The sequence below is a fragment of the Felis catus genome, chromosome F2 (genome assembly GCF_018350175.1).
Source record: "Felis catus isolate Fca126 chromosome F2, F.catus_Fca126_mat1.0, whole genome shotgun sequence".
Classification (NCBI taxonomy): domain Eukaryota; kingdom Metazoa; phylum Chordata; class Mammalia; order Carnivora; family Felidae; genus Felis; species Felis catus.
This window is the reverse complement of record NC_058385.1, coordinates 44,146,362-44,169,911: the sequence shown is the minus strand read 5'-3', so window position 1 is coordinate 44,169,911 and position 23,550 is coordinate 44,146,362. Positions and strand designations below refer to the sequence as shown.

The window sequence follows — 23,550 nt, the reverse complement described above, 5'->3', positions numbered from 1 at the left end:
TATCTGTCAATGGGTGAAGAGAAATAAATAAGAATAAACACTCATGTTGATGGACAACCTTTCTGTTCACATTTCAGGTACAAAATCAAGCACTTCTAATTGTTCATGAGCTGTCAACATAAGAAAACACTGACTGATTTGGGGAGTAAAAAACCAACCAGGGAATAGCAACTCAATATAATTAGCCTTGATTCAATCAACTAACATTTATTATGCACCTACTGAATGACAGGCATTGTGGGTACAAGATAATTCAAATAAAAGACAGTCTGTGCCCTTAGGAATTGAGAGATGAGATGAACGAAAACCTTACCCACCTCAAGTGCTTTGTGGAAAGAGGAAGAATATTCATTCACAAATGGAACAGAACAAAACAAAATTATGGACATCACTTAAACTGAAAGTAGTAAATAAATGTAAAAGTCAATTTCCTGCCTTTTCATTTATTTATCCCTTTAGCTTCCATAGGGACATTAAAATTTTCTTTTTAAGTTTTTGTCACACCCCATTCCCCCAATACCACACACAGGCACACTCTTCCCTCTCTTAACACACCTGATTGCTGATTTTTCTCTTCTTCCGGTCTGGGAGCTCCTCTTGAGGTGCAGCCCTGTCTCACTTAGCCCCAGAGATGGCCCCAGTCCCTATTCGCTACTAGGAACTCAGATGTTTGTAGAATAAATGATGGAGGCATCCCCTGGGCTGGCCCTGGGAGAGTCTGTATGGTACATCAGAGGGAGAAGTGCAGCCGGGCATTCTAGGCAGAGGACATCTACACTGGCTAGAGGCCAATTAGGAGACTGGAAACCACCCAGTCATTTGAACAGAGAAAATTTCATAAAGAGTCATTAACAGAGGACTGGAGGTGAAACAGGTAAAATCAGGCACGATCAATGCATGGGTGTGAACACGATGTTAAAGAACGCACACGGAAAACTCCTTTAGGCCTCTCGGGAGGATACGTGGCATCAGGCCCAGAGCAAAGAGGAGGTGCTGCAGGTAGACAGGTAAGAGCACCGGCAAAGGGAGGAAACCTGAACGTAGAGTACCTTCTGGGACCGGAAGGAAAGACGGACAAGGGTCAGAGCATGACCGGAGCCCTGTCTTTCACGAGCAGGCACTTTACCCAGTAACTGGCAGGAGCATCTTGACGAGGGATCCTAAGGGTCTCGGCCTGACATGGGAGAAAAGTGTACTCTCTACAACAAAGCCACAGCTCCGCTCCCTGTGTCGGAACATAGGTGTGTGTGTGCGTGTGTACGTGTGTACACATTCGATGTGGCTACTTAGAACCGGTGGCAACAGCTGGGATCGACACTAAAAACATTTACATTTTCCACGACTGAGCTTCAGCATGATGCTCCTCGGCCTCATTAAATAACGAACTGGTTCCTATCTATCATTATCCTTGGAGAAATTATTCTAAAACACAGCAGGGCTACTAAAAAAGGACTGAAATCAAGCCATTGTATCCAATTTATTTTCTTTCCTGAGCAAAACACAACACTCAGATTCTCCAAAAATGTACACCAAAGATTAAACATGAAATTAAAAAAAATTTTTTAATGTTTATTTTGAGAGAGAGAGAGAGAGAGAGAGAGAGAGAGAGAGAGAGACAGCAGGAGAGAGAGGGAGACACAGAATCTGAAGCAGGTCCAGGTTCTGAGCTGTCAGCACCGAGCCCAATGCGGGGCTTGAACCCACGAGCTACAAGATCATGACCTGAGTCAAAGTTGCCACTTAACCAGTTGAGCCACCAGGGGGCCCCTGAAATTTTTTTAAAAAAAGAAAAAAGTACTGTAACTTTGTAATTTTGTCAAAATATACCTACTTTCGCATTAAGATTGGCAGTTTGTCACTATTTCTTGTGATTTGTCTTCAAACTTGTATTATTATTATATTTTTAAGTTTATTTATTTATTTTGAAAGGGACATAGAGAGTGCGAGTGGGGGCAGGGGCAGAGAGAGAGGGAGAATCCCAAGCAGGCTCTGCAGGCGGTCAGTGCACAGAACCTGATGCAGGGCTCGAACTCATGAACCATGAGATCATGACCTGAGCCGAAATCAAGAATCTGACATTCGACCGACTGAGCCACCCGGGTACCCCTTCAAACTTGTTTTACAGTTTCATTTTACAACAGTTATCTTCACATCCCAATATTGGCCTTTTGTCTCAAATATTCCTATTGCCTTGGACCCTTCATCCAAAGTCAAGAGGCCTGGTGACAAGTTTGCCCTTTCAGCGGGGCTCGTGACAGTCTCACCTATCCTCGCGTCCCCACAACCACACTGAAGATGGTCTTCACACAGTACCTCACGCTCTTTTCACTGAAAGTCATCCGAATGGAATCAGTTTTACATTCTGAAGGGATAGCGTCATTTTTTTTAATCGAAATGACGTTAATATTATTGACAATTTCACGGAAGGGTTGGTGACATGGGACTGCCATACTGTTTCTATTACAGTCTGACAATGCTGACTAAAAACACTTCCTGTTGTCCTTTTCTTCTGAAGATCAATAAAGTACTTAGAAATCTGAAAAAACAACTGTAGAGTCAATTAAGATGGAACATGCCAATTAAGATGCCACATAACAAAACTGGTTGAAATCCAATTACTTTGACATTTTTAGAAGTTGGCTTTTAGTTAAACTCAGTCTTTCATTTTTAAAAATTTAGTCATTCACAATGAATGACTACAAAAATAATCTCTGAGGACTAAGAATATAGGTCACGTCCTACTTCAAACTAAAGGCACTGCCTGGAAAACGGCAGCTGCCCGACGAGTAGACAAACACAGAGACGTTACAAATCTCAACCACAGAGGACTTGACTTCAAGCAATATTCAATCTAATGAAATTCTAATCTAAGTACAGTCCCTTGGAGTTTGTCTTAATGGGAGCTCAACCACAGGGTGACTGTGTGATCGTGTCACTTTCTTCCATGCAGAGGGGAAAATCCCTCTTGCCAGTGACCCCAGAAGGCAGCTGTTCACTAGGAAGATTAGAGTCTGTGTGTCCGTAGTGTCTCTTTCGTTGGGAGTTACCTTGCTAAGTGACACTGTGCTTGTGGGAAAGCAGCTCCCTGGTCATTGCAGTTCAACACAGCAAATACATCAATACATAAAACAGTTGGAGGGAGAAATAAATTAACACCAAAGGTCAAAAAATGTAACACAGAAGTGATTTCATAGAAGGATTCCATAAATCCACAAGTCATTAAAATTTGGGAAACGAATTCATTCCATCAAATACTAAGAGATGATAAAATGGTCGAGAGAAAAGAACTATTTATTGGTAACAACAGGAGATGTTTGGGTACTATGGTTAGAGTTGGACTTCAACCATAATAGTAGAGCTTAGGCATTAAAAGCTTACATGGAACTCTACAGTTGTCAGCTTTACACACACACCTCCCCAAAGTATTATATGTAAGTTACATACATGTCCACAGACATTCACAAAATTACATGTCCAATTTTGTGTTTTGGGAAGAGTGTTCAGAGCTTTCATCATGTTCTCAGAGAATCTTCCCCGGAGATCTGGGGGTCAAGACCAGAGATCAATATGAGGTACAAGGTAAAGTGCACCAGAAGGCTGCTTGCTGGCCCCTGCATCCTACCAGGGCAACGTAAATTAAACTGAAACCAGTGACCAGGACGATGGCTGTGTGGCACCTTGTCCACGCTGGGGCAGGGGGAGGAGAAACCCTAGGAAAAAAAGCGAACTGACAGATGACCTTACACAGTCAAAATACTTGGAAAATAGTATTAGTAGGTGGTTGACAGATCTAATAGCCACACAGAAAGGATGGGGGCTTAGGTAACAGGAAAAAAACATGGCAGCTGAAAAAACAAGGCAAATGTTTACTGGGAAAAAACAAAAACTATACAAGAAAATGTATACCACAGAGCTCTGCACTGAACAATATTCACGTATGTGCATCATCCAAAGTAAACACTGACTGATGGCAGCACCAGAAAATCTGATATGACTGTACGAGGAGGACTAGGGAAGCAAGGAACATGAGGAGGAGAGTGAGAGTTAAATCCTATCCAACAACAAGAAGTCAAAAGAGATCTTGAGCAGATGACCAAACAGCAAGGTAGACACTAGTTTAAAATACAGTGGTAAACACTAGAAGAAACAAGAAAAAGAGTTTGCAGCACTTACTGCTGGGGTAACAGGCAAGAGCTGGGCAGGATAAGTAAGAAAGCAATCTTTCTGTGCAGGATCTTCAGCTATGTATATGTAATACTATGTTAACAACACAAATAACATTTAAAAAATGAAAGAGTAAAAAAAAGAGTAAAAAAAAAAAAAAATGAAAGAGTAATCATGGCAGCGTTGAAGTCGAAGTCCATCATCAAGGGGCAACTTTCAACCTGAGGGTGGTGGGCAGGCTAAGGGCTGCGTCATTCCTGCTGGCTGGAGGCAAGTTGTGGATTTGACAGGAGCTTCTGCAGGGGGCCTGGAAGATGAGCTTGACTGGCCAGATCTGCAACTCTCAGAGCAGGGAAGGGTGGGAGGGCTTGGACCCCAGCAGTACAGACACTTAAAGCAACTGGGGAGCACTGTGCTGGCTGAAGTTATTACCTCAGGTGCAACATGCTCCCACAGAAAGGGTGATCAGGACCAGCCCCCACACCCACCTGAGACCCCCCTCCAGTCCTGTGAGTCCCAACCTCCACACCGGAACATAGTGCAGAGCACCCCACACTCCAAAGAAAACTAGAGAACTATGGTGCCCTGAAGCACCCCCAAGGAAACAAATGTGTGCAACAGGAAAACGAACAATTCCCTCACTTACCATGTTCTTCCCGCTCCTCATGCCCAGGTCAACAGCAGCCCCATATCTGACCCCACCCTACCCTACCCCATCCCATCTATTCCCAGGATTCCTGGCCTAGCGCGCTCATTACCGATCTGACTCCTTCTTGTGATTTTTCTCTCCTGGAACGCTCCTTTCCTGTCACTCCATACAAACCCAAACAACCCCGGGCTCATGTTAAATTCACTTCTAATATGGAGATCTGAAATGTTCCAGCCTCGATCACACTCTTCTCCACTTAATTATGCTGTACAATCACAGTACAGTAAGTTCTTGAGATAAAAACACCACAATGATAGATTTTCATATTCTTTATAGATGATATGAAGTCGTAAGAACAACACTGGAAACAGCAGTAATTATAATACGACCCTCTGAACTCAAACCACAAAATCACTTTCCTGAAGCACTTATGTAAGTTATCAATTGTATATTATCTTGTACTATTAATAGTCTCATATACACTTACCTTTCTCCTCTCCAAAGAGTTCCTAAAAAGCAGGAGTCTCACACTTCTGTATCCCTCTCTCAGAGCTTGTTCTTAGACAAAGGGGTATTCAAATGTGAGTTCTACCACTTAGTTGATGTGTGGCCATGACCATATTCTAGAGGCAATATGGCGGTGGATAGCCATCAGGATCTGATATCAGACCCGGGTTCAAATTCTAGCTCTGTGATTTATGATCCTTGGGTTATGAAATCTACCTGAACTTCAGTCTGCAGATCTATACAATGAAGACCACAACAAGCTCCCTTTGAAAGGGTGTTATAAGGATTTAAGGGAGTTAACATAATGCTAATGTGCAGGATTAGCATTTGGATGCTCAATGAATGGCAGCGATTTTCCAACTACAGCCAGACAATTGAAACAGTGCTATTTTATCTTAAACTAGCTCACCTACGCGCAGCACGCTCTCCTCAGGAAAGTGACACCAGTAAGCCCTCTACTCACATGGTTATTTCCTTGGGTTAGAAAAGAAGTTCTCTCTTCCTGCCCCAGCTCTGGTGGTTGCAGAGAGTGTTAGAGGCTAAAATTGAAGCTGCTCTGGGCCCTGCTTGTTGAGGCAAACAGATGACTGGATAAATACCCATGAGGGAAGGTCACTGAACCAATAACCTATCTGACATGGACCCTCTCTCAAGAATCCTGAAGATATTCCTGTTCTGGAATATGGAAGGATAGTCCTAAGGTTGTGCCGAGAAACTCCTTTGGAAACAAGCCAGCTCATGATTCCTTTTACTTCAAAAGCTAGGAGCAGACAGTATACTCATCTCCCCCTACTATAGGATTTGCCGTCCCCACACCTCCCATGTCCTCCTTTACCAAATCTAAACAAAAGTAACTGAATGATGAGAAAAGACACTACTTGTCCATGAAAAGTGGATGCCATTTTTACTGTAAGAGATGTGGGCATATAGTTATAATTCTAAAATCCACAGCAAGGTTTGGTTGAAAACACCATAGCCAGCACTCACGCCTTACCCACGTACATGGGGGCACCTATCAGAGGGCAGCTGGGCTGAAGGCAGAGATGATGATGGGCTGAAATGTGGAGCAGGATGGCCTATGTCAACAGCAGGGGTCATCCCGGGAGGGGGGAAAAGTACACGCAAACTGCGTGTCATGAAAGACCGAGGCACCCCCAGGAAGGTTTAGGTAGTTTGCTGCCTGGAGACCTGGGTGCGTGAGGTGGGATTACAACGGATGAGTCTGGAGCTACAGGCGGGACCCCAGCTGGTCTTGGAAGCAACGGCAGGGAAGTGGCACCTTCTTTCATAGAAACCAGCAGTCCTCGCCATTTTGGGGAGGGGGGGTGGATATGGGTCTTTGGTAACTGAGGAGGCACAGATTGTTTTTACAAAATCAACCGCCCTCCTCTCCCCACAAAACATGAAAAAGCCAAGAAAATACCACCGTGAATTTAGACTTTTCTTGTTTTGGCTCCTCGGGGGAGGGAGGGGGTGGTTTTCGTGAAGGGGCCTGGTATTTGTGAAAGCACGACAGCTCACGAGAGCGAGAGCAGCCGCTGTTGACAACACATCAGTAACAGTCCCTCAAAGCTGCTTCACAAATAAGATGGAGTTGGCAGGACGAAGTTAGGATTCCGCTCCCTCCTCTCGTTTCAAGGAAATACTAGAATGCGTGCAGCTGAGACTGAGGTTATTGTAGGGGTAAATCCTGAATCTGTTCCTATTTATTAAGAGGGAAACAATACCAAACCACCCCACAGGTCACAAATAGCCATCACACAGCCAAGTGGAGTAACCCACAGTGGAGAAATGTTGCAGTAATAATAAGTGGCACAGAACCCCCTGAAGACTTAAAAAAAAATTTTTTAATGTTTATTTTTGCGCGTGCATGAGAGAGAGAGAGAGTGTGAGCGGAAGAGGAACAGAGAGAGAGGAGACACAGAATCCGAAGCAGGCTCCAGGCTCTGAGCTGTCAGCACAGAGCCCGATGCGGGGCTGGAACTCATGAACCAGGAGATCATGACCTGAAATGAAGGTGGACGTTCAACTAACAGAACCACCCAGGAGCCCCTGAAGACTTTTTTAATTTTTTATTTTTTCTTTTGGAGAGAGTGTGTGAATGTGTGAGTAGGGGAGAAGGGGGGGGGGAGGAAAGGGAATAGAGAGGGAGAGAGGGAGAGAGGGAGGGGGAGAGAATCTTAAGCAGGCTCCGTGTTCAGTGTGGAGACTGGTGCAAGGCTTGATTCCACAACCCTGGGTTCACAACCTGAGCTGAAACCAAGAGTCAGACACTCATCCGACTGAGCCACCCAGGTGCCCCCTATGAAGACTTTTAAATAAAGGGTTGACAAATCAGTTTTATGATTTACATCAGTCTGGCAGCAACAGAGAGAAGAAAACTGAAAAGTAGAGCTGAAAAGACTAAAGGACTAATCGTAACAAGTTTAAAGATGACTGGCCAAGGTGACAAGGTAGACATTGCTACCATTCACTGGAATGGAAGAAAAGCAGCAGATATGGAAGAAACAGTGTGATCTCCGCAGCGTGCTCTTTTGTGGATGACAACTGGACGGTCGGGGGTATAGGCTCGGAGCTGGTCTGGTTCACATCACCTAAGTGACTTCCACCAAATGAATAAAAAAGAGAGCAAGACAAATGATTTATTAAATGTTTTCCATTCATTTCATCAATGAGTGTTGGTGCTGCTGTGTGCCAGGTACTGAGGATACCGCACTAACTGAACCACACAAGGCCTGAACCAGCAGACAGCTCATCTGCTAGCCGAGGGGGGCTGATGAACAGAATTTATTTTCCATGGGGAAGAGCTTCTCAACCAGTATCCATTCACAAGAGTGTGCCATACAAACACTGTTTCTTCCTGTTTGCCACCGTGTCGAGAAGCCTGAGGCCCGCTGGGGTAGTGGCTAAGAGCATGGGCTGTGGGGCAGACCATCTGGGTCTACCAGTCCCAGCTCCGAGGCCTCGGGCCGGCCACGTACCTCTTAAAGCCCTACTTTTCTCCATCTATAAACAGGGGCCATAACAGCGTTTCTCTCACAAGGTTAGTGAAATAAATAAACCTCAGCAATGTGCTTATTAGTACATGGAATGTACTCAGGCTCAACAAATCACTTTATCCCACGCAGTTTTGAAAGGATGTTGTGGCTTGCAGTATTGGTCATACTGCAAAATAAGACAAACGGGTGTTGAAATGACCCAGAAATAAGACAGAATGGAAATTAATTGGGTCAAGAAGTTTTTTTTCCATATATGAATGGATAGATAGATACAGAAAGAAAGGAAAAGAGAGGGAGGGAGAGAGAGGAAGGTGTGTTTTTTCTTTTTAAAAATTTTTTAATGTTTACTCATTTTTGAGAAGGAGAGAGAGAGTGTGAGCGTGTGCAAGCAGGGGAGGGCCAGAGAGAGAGGGGGACAGAGGATCCCAAGCAGGCTCTGCATTGACAGCAGAGAGCCCGACGTGGAGCTTGAACTCACAAACCATGAGATCACCACCCAAGCCGAAATTAAAGTCAGACGCTTAACCGACTCAGCCACCCGAGAGCCCCTACTTTTTTGTGATAGTAAACTACAACAAGACTTTATGGAGCCTGGGTGGCTCAGTTGGTTAAGAATCCAACTTTGGCTAAGATCATGATCTCGTGGTTCGTGAATTCGAGCCCCCATCAGGTTCTCTGTTGTTGGCACGGAGCCCTCTTCAGATCCTCTTCGGATCCTCTGTCTCCCTCCCTCTCTGCCTGCCCCTCTCTCTCTCTCTCTCAAAAATGAATAAACATTAAAAAAAAAAAAAAAAGACTTTAGGGGCACCTGGGTGGCTCAGTCAGTTAAGTGTCCAACTTCAGCTTGGGTTGTGATCTCACAGTTCGTGGGTTCAAGCCCCGCGTTGGGTTCTGTGTGGAGTGTGGAGCCTGGAGCCTGCGTTGAGTTCTGTGTCTCCTCCTTCTGCTTCTCCCCAACCCCTGCTCACTCTCTCTTGCAAAAATAAACATTAAAAAAATTTTTTTAAAAACCTTATGGAATAAATCTTTATATAAAAGACAGTGGGTAATATATACTAACACATAATAGCTTTAGCTACTATTTTTCAAGGCTTTGTGACTATTTTGCAAGCAAATTATTCTTTTATTGATTTTCCACTAGAGTCTGTAGAAAATGTAAGCTTGATTTAATCTAGAGGCAAAACAACAAATAGGTGAGAATTAAAACTTTCTCAGGAAAAAGCTGTCCTTTACAAACGCCAAAGGGTTAGGTGCTGTTTGTGAACCCGCCTGCAGCAGAAAAAGCTCAACTCTGAGATCTACCAAGGCCAAAAGTTGGGATTCTTAAACTCCCCAGGATGGTTCCAACAGTTGTCCTACAAATGCCTAGAGAACTTGGCTTAAACTTCCACTAAAGCAGAGGTCTGTGAACTACGTGGGCCAAATCTGGCCTGCCACCTGTTTTTTGTGTGGCCTATAACCTATGAATGGTTTTTACATTTTTTAACGGTTTAAAAGAAGAAATGCTTTGTGATCTGTGAACATTACATAAAATTCAAATTTCAGCACCCATAAATGAGGTTTTATGGGAACACAGCCATACTTACTCATCTATGTATTATCTACAGCTGGCTTCACACTAGGACAGCAGGGCTGAATAGTTATGACAGAGACCATCTGGCTCACAAAGCCTAAAGTATTTACTCTCTGGCTCTTTATAGAAAGTTTGCCTTTGCCCGTACTCAGGAAAAGCATTACCCTGATTTCTGCCCTTGGAAGACAGAATAATGTCAGATTTGAAATTACACGGCCTCAAAACAATCTCAGAATTTCGAGGCACTTAGGTCTTCCAAAGGTCCTTTTAAATTAATTCCAAGAAGTCAAAATATTTTCTCTTCTTCACCATTTCTTACATCCCACATGGTCCACAATGTATATACAGTTACAGTGTACCTTGTTTAAAACAGGCGGCGTGTCTTACATTGGCCACACCATATTGGCCTGTTTAGACGAGCTTTTCCTTACTCATGCCAAACAGGGAAGGAGAGACAGCTGGCTTACGAATCTTCACGATTAACAGAAATAACCATTTGGGCATTTGGGACAGGGTCACCACGGACATAAAGTCTGGGCTATCTTTAAGGAACCTAGGTTAGCTATTTCCAAACTTTTTTAATATCCTCACGTATGATATAAATAAGTAAACATACACATAATCCCATTTTTTACCTCTAAGATACACATTTTCATACATTTTAACCCCTGAATGGAGGCTTCACCTTGTAATCGACAGCACCTTACAATAAGCAGTACCTGAAATAATGGTGCAATTTACAACCGATGGCATCTTGTTTCCAACATGCCAGGAGGCGGAGAGAACATAAACAGACTTTTTGGGAGGTTCTTGTAAGAAATCCCCACTGAGCCCTGTCTGCCTACATAATAAGGAATCATTTCCAAAGGCAAGTAAAATAGAAGATGATTTTATCCTCAATTCACTGCAAAACTACTCTAAACTGCAATTACTTGATATTATAGGAGGAAGTCATTATTTCTCTTAATTCTCAATAGAGAAGCTACTCAGACTCTTTTACAGATTATATCCAGAATATAGAAAGAACTCATACTTCAAATATTTCAAATTGGGTCAAAAATTCTCACCAGTGAGTTATTTGGTCTGGAAATACCAAATTAACATAGCTGCCCAAACTGAAAGCTAAAATGGTTTTGAGCACTTAAATATCTAATATTTAAATAACGCTATCTAAATGAATACACCTTTAAAAACCTGTACTTTTGTCTAAAGTAAAAGCACCTCATTTAACTACAGAGGAAATGGAAGGGATGGCCGGCCTGCTATCATGCTGTCTATGAAAGGCATCCCAGCTACTTCCTCTCCGCGACCCCAGCCTGATGTGCTACGCCACCTACTGTGCCTCCTCCTTAATGATTCTACACCGCTCCTTCCAGAGGCGGCCAAGGCGGCAGGAAGAACGCTCAGTACCTCAGATCTCAGCTTCCCATTTTACCCAGCTCCCCCTTCCCTGTACACCTCCCTCCCTCCCTTGCGTCAGTGGAAAGGGAGAAATGTCTCCTGCTTTCACTTCCAGCATCCAATGAAGCAATGTTTAATTTTCTATTACAGTGTAATTTGTGCCTACAAGCGTCATTTTTTCATAGCTATAAGTGCACTACCAACTTCCATATTCTGCTTTTCAAAGCATCACAAGCCTTTCGTCTGTTGTTAAACTGTTCGTAATAATTTTCATGACAATAATGACATTTTGTCAAGTGGATATATCCTTATTTAACCAAACCAGTCTCTAATTATTAGAAAATGAGCTTAGGGGCGCCTGGGTGGCTCAGTCAGTTAGGTGTCCGACTTTGGCTCAGGTCATGATCTCGCGATTCGTGGGTTTGAGCCCCCACATTAGGGTCTCTGCTGTCTGTGCAGAGCTTGCCTTGGATCCTCTCTCCCTCCCTTCTCTCTGCCTCTCCCCTGCTCTCTGTGCTCTCTCTCTCCCCAAAAATAAACAAATGTTAAAAAAAAACATGAGCTTGGGGTACTTTTGCTGTTAAAAACAATGCTGCACATACATACATTTTTTAAAATTGCTTCCTTAAAATACATACCCAGAAACTTTTCGTAAAATATGTTAAAAAATAAAATCCAAGGTCTCATTTGTTCCTAGAGCAAAAATCAATACACACTCTTTTTTGGACAAGGGTGATACGTAAGTCCATTTTTGTGTTGTTTTAAAGTAGACTGCAATGAAAATTGAGGGTAACTTAATCCTCTGTTCACTGCAAAACTACTATTAATTGTTCTCACTTGCTATTATTATAGGAGGATTACAATTAAGCAATTGATTAATAGCCTCTTACCCAGGGTCACAAGGAAAACTGGGTTTATTTGAAATGTTCTTCCAGAACTTTTAGGTTTCAAATATTTGTATGTTGACTGGACTGCTCCATGTCCTCAGTGGATGAAATAACTGAAAAGTTATATGGGTCAGAGATAATTTCTAGCAGACCAGGAGATTTTTTTTAAATGCTGTATTTTACAATGGAAGGAAAGAAACATGAACTGAGTTAACATCACATCCGGTCAGCTTGAACCATAGAACATACATGAGAGCAGGTGAAAAGCTTTCAGGAGGAAATCTCGGGGGCAGCCAGTGCAATCTCATGCACAACCAGCCGTGTGAATGTGGGAGCAATCGGGAGGCTGTGTGGGGCTGAGTTACAGGAAGGAGGGCTGCTTAGCACAACTCTGAAGAAGGCAGCTGCCCTGCCGTTACACAAAGCTTCCTTTTAACCTTTGCTTTTCTTCCCACTCTAAGTCACCCTCCCATCCCTTCCACTGTGCTAAAAAGCAAAAATAAGCAAGCAAAATAAAAAAGTCCCACGGCTTCTTTTTTTTAATTAATTTTTAAAAAGACTTTATTTTTAAGTAATTTCTACACCCAACATGGGGTTCGAACCTACAACCCCGAGTCGTAAACTCCACCAACTGAGCCAGCCAGGTGCACTCCCCCCACAAAGTACCGCTGCTTCTAAGGTTTGTGACTTGACTTGAGAAGAATCAGCTCAATGAACTGTGTAGCTGCTTCACTCCTCACCCCGTTCAGGCAGGTGCCAGGCACGGGAGGTGAGAACACATGGTCCTGGCTGCAGTCTGCCGACAGTCTAGGAGGAAGCCGGTGCATAAGGACAGAAGCCAGGTTGCTCAGGTCCGTAATGCCCCTCCTGCCGCTCGCCAGCCGCGTCATCCTGGGAAGCGACCCCCATGGTGCCTCAATGGACTCTTCTGTACACAGGGCTTAGGAGACCCTACTCCAAGGACTCTTGGGGGATGAAGTGAGCTCATATACTCAAAGCACCCAGCACAGAGCCTGGCAGATGGCAACCACCACGTAAGCGTTTGGGGAGAGAGCCATGCTACTGAAGCTCCAGGGCAGGAAGGTAAAACAGAAGCAAAGAGCAGAACATCGCTGGAATTATTCAGCCCCCAGGTGGATGGCATTTGTGGGAACTGTTGTGGAGACAGCACACCAAAAGGTGGTTGGACCAGGTACCTTCCAAGGTACTGTCCTACCCTCAGGCTAAGTGGTTTTATGTTTTATGTACAGTCACACAAGAGATATCCCTGAGACTCATCTTACTCCGTATCCCCTCGACTATCAGCTTGCTTTTCTACCACCTACAGCTCCCTCAAATCCTTCTCCTCTTCCTCTTTCCCTCCACCATGGCCTTGGATCAGACCTTTATCGTCTCCATCGTCATAGTCACCTTGACTCTGGAGATAGTCTCCTAACTGCTCTCTCCGCTTATTGGAGAGTTTACCAAATCTCTATCAACCTCTCACATCTGCCTTGGCTTTTTAAAATTACAAGGGGAAAAAAAAGAAGCTTAAGGAGATCATATAAACTATTAAATTGCAAGGCCAAAGGACACCTACGATCGAGATGTTACAAGTAAGATCCCCCTTTTGTATTCCAGCAGGTAGCAGGCCAGAAGCTTCAGGGTCTAAAGTCACAGGCTACAGTTTTAAACTCTCTAGCAGTCGTGTTCTTAGCACACCTTTCTCTCCCCCCACCCCTCACTGCTTCTGGACCCTCTGGTTCCTACAGGCAAACAACAGTGATGAAAGATGTGCGCTGTTTATAAAGTATGTTTAATGAATCCGAGATGCCCAGGACTGGAAGAGATCTTGAGAGCCAGCCTAGTAACTTAGTTTTCTGGGAAAGCCCCCCTTACACTGTCTCAGAAAGTGATGAGTTTTCTCAAGAATCTGCAAGATGAGAACTGTACATTCACCTGGCATCAGTCTAGCTTCTCAAGTATGAAGGACCTTCTTCTGAAGTATAACCAAAAATCTCTCTTGGGGGGCATGGGGGGAGATACAAGGTCTCATGTTACTTAGTCGGGCACTTGTTTCTAACCATACCTAACCTATTCCTAGGAAGGAATGAACATCTGATTTTTAAAAGCAACAGGAGGAAAAAATAATAAAGAAATAAAAGCAACAACAGGGGGAAAAACAGGGGTATTTTTTATGCACAAATTTTAACAGTCATTGAGACCACTACTAAATCCCACTCCACTCCACCCCAGCAACCCCACCCCACCCCCCGCCCCAGCCAACCAAGAACTTGTTTTGGGGCTTTTCTGACAGTCCAAGGTCAGCCTTTCTTAATCTCAGGTCCCTCAGAGGGAAAGAGCTGCTGGGGAGATAATCTGGCTTTCATCAGGTCCCTGACTTTTTTCTTAACTGTGTTTTTCAAGCAGTCAGACTCAAAACAGGGCCCCACACGGCAAAATACTTTCTGAAGTCAACACAGTAAGCCTGTATATAATGTTAATCTGGATTAGCACCCACAATGTGACATGGCATAACAGGCTCTATGTTATGATGTTTAAAATTCTCCTGTGTATCCATAAATGGTTAGGAATTTTCCTACATTACTCAAAGTCTATGATTTTTTTTATCTGGAATCAGAACTTCAGACATCATCTTGGCTAAATATTAATCTCACTGCTTTTAAAGTGCTCCAATTCCAAAGGAATCAGGTTCCCTACTCTGGGATTTAACTAAATACTGGGTATTACCATGACTCAAATCTTCACTGGTGTTAGCAAGACAAGACTGCATAGATTAAAATAGTTTTTAAAATCTCAATTTGCATACATTTTAATGTGAAGGAAATCTGTTTCTATAATCTACGTGTTTAGTATTTGATACATTTTTCTTCTTAAGGCCAAATTTTGATGGCAGTAGGGGAGAAAATGTGGTATTATATAATATGTATCTGGAAAGTGATTTCTACAACAATGTCCTCAAAGGAACAGTGTGTCTCCTCAGGGAACCCAACAGCGTGACACAGGGACTCAGAGGGGACACTGTGGGATTTTTAAAAATTTCAAGGAAAGCACAGCAACAACTGGTAGATATTATACTCATTTCTTTTTCTTTTTTTCCAAGTTTATTTATTTATGTTGAGAGAGAGGGAGAGAGTGAGTGAGCAAGGGAGGGGCAGAGCCCAACACGGGGCTCCATCTCACAAACCACAAGATCATGACCTGAGCCGGGATGCTTGGGTGGCTCAGTCAGTTAAGTACCTGATTCCTGATTTCAGCTCAGGTCATGATCTCGTCACTTGTAAGCCCAAGCTCCGTGTTGGGCTATAAGCTGACAATGTGGAGCCTGCTTGGAATTCTCTCTCTCCCTCTCTCTTTGCCCCTTCCCCACTTGTGCTCCCTCTCTCTCAAAATAAACTTTAAACAAACAAAAAGATCATGACCTCAGCTGAAATCTAGAATCGACTCCTTAATTAAATAGGCCACCCAGACGCCCCTATTATCCTCACTTGTACTCTTAGATTCTCTGGACCTGACTACTTAATGCAATGGACAGTTAGGTATTCCTTTTGGCTTATGGGCACCATGAAAAAAAAAAAATACCAAGACCCTAGAGCATTATGAACTAACAGAGTTGGTGACCACTCTGTCTTAATCATTTCTTTTAAAGGTTTTGCTGTAGTTTGGTTGGCAAACTGGAGGTTAGATTAACTCAGGGAATGAGTTCCAGTACCTGATAACTCCTCTGTCCTCCACCTAAGCAGTATTCGGAAGAGTACATATACGACTAATAATATGTGTACTATTTTAGAGAAGAAAAAAAAATTAAAAAGAGAACACATTTATTTTCTACCAACAAGAGCCCCCAGAGGATGTTTCCACAGAGGTCACCCTGAGACTATTCAGCCTGGGAGAAAAGCCATCTGGCCTAATACTTGATAGGAAGTGAAAGGCAACATGTTATTATGTCAGTGTGGATTCCCAATAAAGACAGGGACAAAAGAGAAACACATTATTACATGCTACCAGGATCTTAATATAGCTATGGAGTCCAGGGAAAATGACAGAACTAGATCACTCCAACCCCCACTCAGGTCTCAGAGTGAGGCTTCGGCATATTGGGATTTTTAAAGTTGGAATGCTAACATTAACTCCTTTCGTTCTAGTCAAAACCATTCTTAAACATGCGGAGCCCTGCTTAAAGAGAAATATGTTGTCTTGGGACGCCTGGGTGGCTCAGTCAGTTGAGCAACTGACTTCGACTCAGGTCATGATCTCACTGTTTGTGAGTTTGAGCCCCGCATCGAGCTCCGCATCTGTGCTGGCAGCTCAGAGCCTGAAGCCTGCTTCAGATTCTGTCTCCCTCTCTCTGCCCCTACCCCTACTCATGCTCTGTCTCTCTCAAAAATAAATAAATGTTAAAGAAATTTTTTTAAAAGAAATATGTGGTCCAAACCTAGAAATCCAGATTACGGTCTCCACCTAAAGAAAGCAGTGCTCCTTGGAGAAATGGCTGATTATGAGTCTGGGACAGAAAACGGACGAGAGGAGCCTGGAGCATCTTGTCAACCAGACAGCAAGGAAGCCACACTTCTGTCAAAAGATTTGGGTGCCAACCTGAAGAGGCTCCAATTGGCCAAAAATGGCACAATTTGAACATTAATACAGATATAAACTATATAATATACGAGCTTTTTAGAGAAAGCTTTTATATTTTTCCCTTAGAAAGTTCCAAAAAGGCATGGAATAACAGGTTAAAGTTTTATTTAGGTTTACTGACAAAATTTATCAAGACACTTTACTTTCCAACTGGACACCCCCAGACTCTTCTCATAACAGGCCTTTTTTCCCTGAGTTCATTTGTTCCATAAAAAACAAAATAAAACAAAACAAACAAAACCTTCACTGGTCACCACTAGAGAATGACAGACCAATGTATCATTTTGAAAACTGATAAATAACAAAAAGAAGTATATTTATCCAGGTCACAAGTACCTCTGGGTAACCCAATCGAACATGAGGGAAAGTTTCTCTTTACAGAAATATTCCAGCTAGTAGTGAACAAGGACTGACAGCCTGTCACCATCCTGCAACCCCTCATCAATCACCAAATCCAGGCATTAGGTATCACTGGTTGCTGACGTTCCAAAAAGGCAGAATCAGTCAGACATTATCTGCCTCTTGATGGAAGAACAAATGATCAATTATAAAGTCATGTTGCAAAAAAAAGGTGGGGGTAATGAATATGGAAAATCCCTAGATCCGGGTACTAATCTACTGGGAATACAGAGGACTACATTACAGGCATACGGTCAGACAAATCTAGTCTGTAGGACAAACTAGTTTCTTTAACAACAAAATTAGAGTCTTAAAATACAGAGTGACCCATTGTTCCTGTTTCAAACCACTAGAAAAATTATGACATTTATGAGGCACTGGAAATCTGAGCACTTACTAGGTATTGTATGATATTAAAGCATTATTAATTTAGTAATAGTAAGGACTCTTTTAAAAATAAGCACAATACCATCCTTTTTTTAACAATGTGGTTTTTTTTTTTTTTTTTTTTTCAAATATTTGAGAGAGAGAGACAGACAGAGCGTGAGCAGGGGAGGGGCAGAGAGAGAAATGGAGACACAGAATCCAAAGCAGGCTCTAGGCTCTGAGCTGTCAGCACAAAGCCTGGTGTGAGGCTCGAACTCATGAACAATGAAATCATGACCTGAGCTGAAGTCGGATGCTTAACCGACTGAGCCACCCAGGCGACCCTAAAAAAATCTTTAAAAATACCGTCAGAAAGCTGAGACTCAGGTGATGATCTAACACTGTATTTTGGACTAGACTATCAATGCAATCCAGTTATGAGAAATGATAAATCTTCCTTCCCCAGAAATACTCTTCTTTAAACACACACAGAAAAAGAAAAGGTTCACTGGGGAACTCCGAGAAAGTAGAAACATTATCAGCAACTCAGTGTCCCATCTTAAAAACAGCAAGTCAGTACAGCACAATCAAGAAGATAATGACCAATAACCACTACCAAGCAATCCCCCAACACCTTTGTCAAAACATCAGGAAACCATTGCAGTTGGCAGTCGTCCAACGTCCCAAATCCTAGTTACCCCTAACCACTGCCAAGCTGGAAGCTTTTCTGAGGAAAGAGGTCTATTATTAGAGGAGCTGAAGATGTCCAGTTGAAAAGTACAACTATTTTCAGTTTATATTTGCCTAAATAAAACCTACCTGCTATCCCATGTCTAATTCTGACTCTTTCTAAGGGAGAGAAAATAAAAGCTTCCTCTAAAAAAGCAAGTTGGCTGCATTTTAGGGACTTACTCATGGCTTTTAAATTCTCTAAGCATCCCAGTTTCTACAAATATCAGAATATCCTTGGATTTGAAGGTATATCTATACAACGTGCACCCTTTTAGTCCTTCCACCTTGCTTCTATTAAGAATACATACCACTCTTTGGAAAGCACTGAAAAAACCACCACCACTGACAGTGTATCGACACAAACACGTGCAGTACAGGCATTATCTTCTCTGGATACTTCTCAAAGTTCTGTAAGTCCCATACATCATGATATTTAAGGATGAGGTTGCTTGTTTAGCAACTTTATTGGTTCTTCAAACTCAAAAATCTCAAACTTTGTTTAGATTTTTCATTACATCAGCAGGACAATAAATGTACTCTGGGATTTCCTCTTGAAGAAAGGGCAGGAAAAAAGAAACTTACAGGTAACTAAGTACCCAGAAACTCAGAGAAGGAAAAAATTCTTTAAGCCAGTAATTTTATCAAAATTATGATAATTACAAACAGCGATTTCTTTAAAGAGATTTACTGACCCAAGAGGAATTCTTTAAAGGGTTGAGCAGAACATGTGTTTACTGCAATCAGGGCATAGGATTCTGCAGGACCCATCCCCACCCCACCCCCCACAAAAGGGCCTCTCAGCATCTGGTGTGTTGGGCTTCGTGCACCTGACCATGGCCTCTTGTTAAACCACTGCTCACACACATGCGCGTCAACCCAACAAATGTTTGGTGAGCACTTAGGAAAACGATTCGTGTACAGCATGCTTTCTCTCAGAAATCCCACATAGTTCTCAGTGTATCAGCTTGTACCTATATATTTAATATAAAGCACGATACTGTTTTATTCCCATCTTATACACAGGGAGGTCGAGTCAGGGACAGGTTAAATCACTTCAGTAAGGTCACAAGGTGAGTAAGTCACCACAATGTAAAAACCAAAACAAAATATAAAACTCTGTTCTGGTTTAGACCTAACACGCCATTTGTATTTACCCTTCCATGTGTCCTGTCCATTCTGTCCCCTCCAATCCCATCTGTTACAAGCCATCCCACACATTCATGTCATCCATCACCAACCTTTGCATCAACTGCTCCTTGAGCACGCACTTGTCCCGAGCACTGCGTCAGGCACTGTGCCGAGCACAAATTCGATGGAGACATAGGCAGGTTCCTATCTAGAGGGCTTACACTTTTCCTATGAGCCAGGCAGATTAAGATAATTTCCATAAAGTACAAATGATTTTGAGGACTCTTCCAGTAAAATCATGTTTTCCACAATCCTATTAAATAGGTTTAAAAATTTTAAGTATGAACAACTAGAAGCAAAAGAAGAGTTAAAAACACAGGAACCTCTGCCACCCTCATTTCTCTCTCTGTACAGTCACGTTTCTCTAGGTTTCAACTCACATTCTCAATTCTCTCTCAAGTGAGAGCACACAGTCATAGTAGGCAGAACTGATATCTAGAACTTCATACCATGGTTTAATAATTCAAGTTTAAGATGCATAAATATGGGGAAGGCACATATATTATCCATCTGTAATATTTTTAAAAATAAGCCAGAAGTTGAGCCATCTAGGTTTTTTAATATCCTATAAGGAAAACAAAACACATTTCATTCAACTATGAATCTTTTGATGACTAAGCAGCTCATGAGTATGTGTCAACAACAGTAAGATCACAGCAAACACTAGAAACATCTAGAAGCTGTCACATAATATGGCAATCTCCACGTTAAATGACTTTGCACCTACCGTAGTGTCATTGCTGGTAACATAAACCAGGACATCAGAGGAGTTCCTGCCATTGATGTATCGGTAGCAGTTCCAAACACAGCTAATCAAGTAACCCTGTAAGTGAGTAATAACTATTAGATCTTTCATTTCAACTTCAGACGATTTTAAATACCACCCCCCCACCCCCAGTTACAAAACTTTTATTTACATAACTAGTACGTGCACATAGTAACTCTACTAAACCAAAAAGTCTCTAAAATTACAAGTGTTGGGTACTTTTCTGCCAAAGGGTGCTGCTATAGCTTATTCTATCACACCACCCCGGAAGGCAGTGGGGGGCCGGGAAAGGGGGGATAGGGAAGAGCAAGAGAATCTGTGAGAAAAGGTAGTTGGAAAGAGCAACGGCCACAAACATTTACTGCCCCCAGTGTCACAGGTCAACTTATTAACCCATTTCTCATCACATTTTAATTCTCTGTCTTTGGGATCTTTATTTTACTTTTATTATACGTGATTAAACAAGTCATACACAAGTTAATTTTTTCAAAAACGTTCACAGCACATAAATTTGCTTCATGGTCAATAAAATTCACTAAAACATTTCCCATTTTCATAATGAAATATCCAAAGATAATTAGAATTAATGTCTCGAATAAAGATATGAATAAATAATGTCAGGAGCCAGGAATAAAGCGTGAGCTCGTGGGAGGTGTTCTGTGTAGACTATGAGCCGCTTGCATTCCGCTCCAATCACCTGGAACTGGATTAAAGGACTTCAAAATCCCTTTCTAGCTGTACAATTCTTTGATCAAAAAATGTAATGATGTGGAAAGACTGGAACCCTCGTATGCTGCCGATGGGAATGTAAAATGTTCCAGCCGCTTTCCACAAGAGTCTGGTGGTCCCCAAAAGGTTAAAGAAGGTACCATATGATCCAGCACTTCCACTCGTAGGTATGTGCTTCAGAGAAATGAAAACATGTGTCTGCACAAAATCTTGTACACAAATGTTCACAGCGGCATTATTTGTAATAGCCAGGAAGTGGAAACAACCCAAATATCCATCAACCGTCGATGAGGTAGATGAAATGTGGTACACGCATACGCTGGAACAGTGTTCAGCCATAGAAAGGAAAGGAATTCTGACATATGCTGCAACCCGAATGAACCTTGGAAAATATTACGCTGAGTCAAAAACGGTCAGTCACAGAGGACCACATGCTGTATGATTCTATTTACATGAAATGTCTAGAACAGGCAAATCTACAGAGACAGAAAGTAGGTTAGTAGTTGCCAGGGGGAAGGGTTCTGGGGGTGGTGAGTGATAAAAATGTTCTAAAGTTATGCTGCTTAACCACAGAGCTGTGTTCACACAACTCCATGAATATACTAAGATCCACCGAATTGTACCCTTTTAATAGGAGACTTTTATGACACATGAATTACACTGCAACAAAGTTGTTTGTTATAAAACAAAGTTGTTTGTATAAAACAAAGTTGTTTGTTATAAAAGAAGATATTTAAGGACGAAAGGGGTGCTTGTCAACATTTCTCGGAAGAGTGAGATAAAACACTCTGCTGTATACTCAGAATGCTGTCTTAAGCTGCATTCATACTTAATGGTGATTACTTCTTATATTTAAGTATGCTGTGAGGATGTTAGGATGAAAATGTATAATGCTACTTTACAACATGTTCCTGGACAGCAATAATCTGAAACCAGATATCAACAATGAGAAAGAGAGGAAGGGCAGATTTCTTGAACAACGTACACAGTATGTTCAATTTACTCAAAGCTTCAGTTTACTCAGTAATGCCATTGTTTCTTCAGTGGGAAAAAAAAAAAAAAGCCTTAGACTTTTTGGGAATTCCAATACAAATGAAAAAGAATGTTTGGACATATCAGTTACGTGTTATGTAAGAAGACTAACTACTCATCCATTTTTTTAGCAGTGAACTGTAGCTGTTCTTTAAGGCAACGTGAGGCCCCTGCAAAGACAAATCTGTAACAGAAAAGCTGAACAGCAGAGGGGAAGTGCCCGGGGACTGGGACTTCACAAGCTCAGGTGGCATTCTCGAGGGCCCCCTGCAACACCACGTGCATTCACTTACTCAACACTCCAACAGGGGGAAAACCTCTGGCCTATTGTCACTAAAAACCCAATAACTGACTTCAGTGACCTTATTTCTTTCTTGACATTTCTGTAAGCTTATTCAACTTCAGGAGAATTAAATATCTAATATGTTTCCCAAATAACCTTGCATTGACAAATCATGTCCATCATGTATTTGCAGAGCTAGGCGGTAAGCATTGCTCCCTTTGTGGCCTTGGAACAGACTGAAACGGACTACGCGTCCTGGTTTGGGCTCCTAGGGAACCAGTGTGGTGATTAATCTTATTAAACAGTAACAGTGAAATCAGGTCGTGAGAGCCACTGATCAGGTAAACTGATATGTGAAGTCACAACATGTAGACTCATATTTATTTAATCATTACTGAGTCTCTACGTGCAAGGCATCAGCTTAGTACTAAGTGGAATATAAACATGAAGGCATAGTCTACGTTCCCAAGGAAATGCAGTCTAGTTAATAGGTATGTATGTAACGAAATATTAGGAGAAGTACACATTTCCCACAGGGTGGGGGCAGATTTGTATTGTGCCTTTTATTAGATCATAACGATAACTAAGTGTTTTGCAATTTATAAAAGCACCCTCGGGCAGAAATTGTTCTTATTCACGACCAAATCCCAGTACCTAGAACACAGCCTGGCACACGGAATACCCTTAATAAATATTTACAGAGAAAATGAATGAATGACACATCTTCCCATCCATTAGGGCACTTAAACCTCACAGTCACTGCACAGAATGTTTTCTTCACCATTATTGCTAGTTATTAAATGAGGAAACCATGGCTCTGGCCACTCGGCGAGAAGCAGCAGTGACAGAAGCTCAATCAGACTCAACAACTCCAAGCATTTCCAATACGAATGAAAATGCCTTCAAGAGCACTCGGAGGTCCCAGCCTCCGAGCTCCTGGTAATGGCAGAAAGAGGCTTGGTCAGACTAACCTTCCTTCAGGCAAAAATGATAGAATCTGGAGTAAGACATGTGCACAACTTGAAAGCATGGAGGGTAGGTGGGGGGACCGAAAGCAGGCAGAAACTAAAGAGTCTACCTGTGAAAGACAAACTACCAGGAGGAGAGGATTGATAGTTGATGACCTTTTGCCAGACGGTGCTGCCAACTCTGCATGTGACAGGGGTGACCTGGGGTGGCAAAGGACAACGTTCGGGGCTAACTGCGCAGCCGGAAGGCTGGGGTGAGAGGAGCAGAA

The 23,550-nt window shown here is 42.4% G+C and overlaps 1 protein-coding gene across 1 annotated transcript in view; it reads right to left on the bottom strand.

The window, feature by feature from the left end:
• The window catches only part of LAPTM4B (lysosomal protein transmembrane 4 beta), a 78,526-nt gene that overhangs the window by 1,684 nt on the left and 53,292 nt on the right, over positions 1-23,550 (bottom strand). Inside the window, exon 6 of the mRNA XM_023248771.2 lies at positions 20,231-20,326. Within this exon, the coding sequence (XP_023104539.2) occupies positions 20,231-20,326 (96 nt within the window). The remainder of the gene's footprint in view (positions 1-20,230; positions 20,327-23,550) is intronic.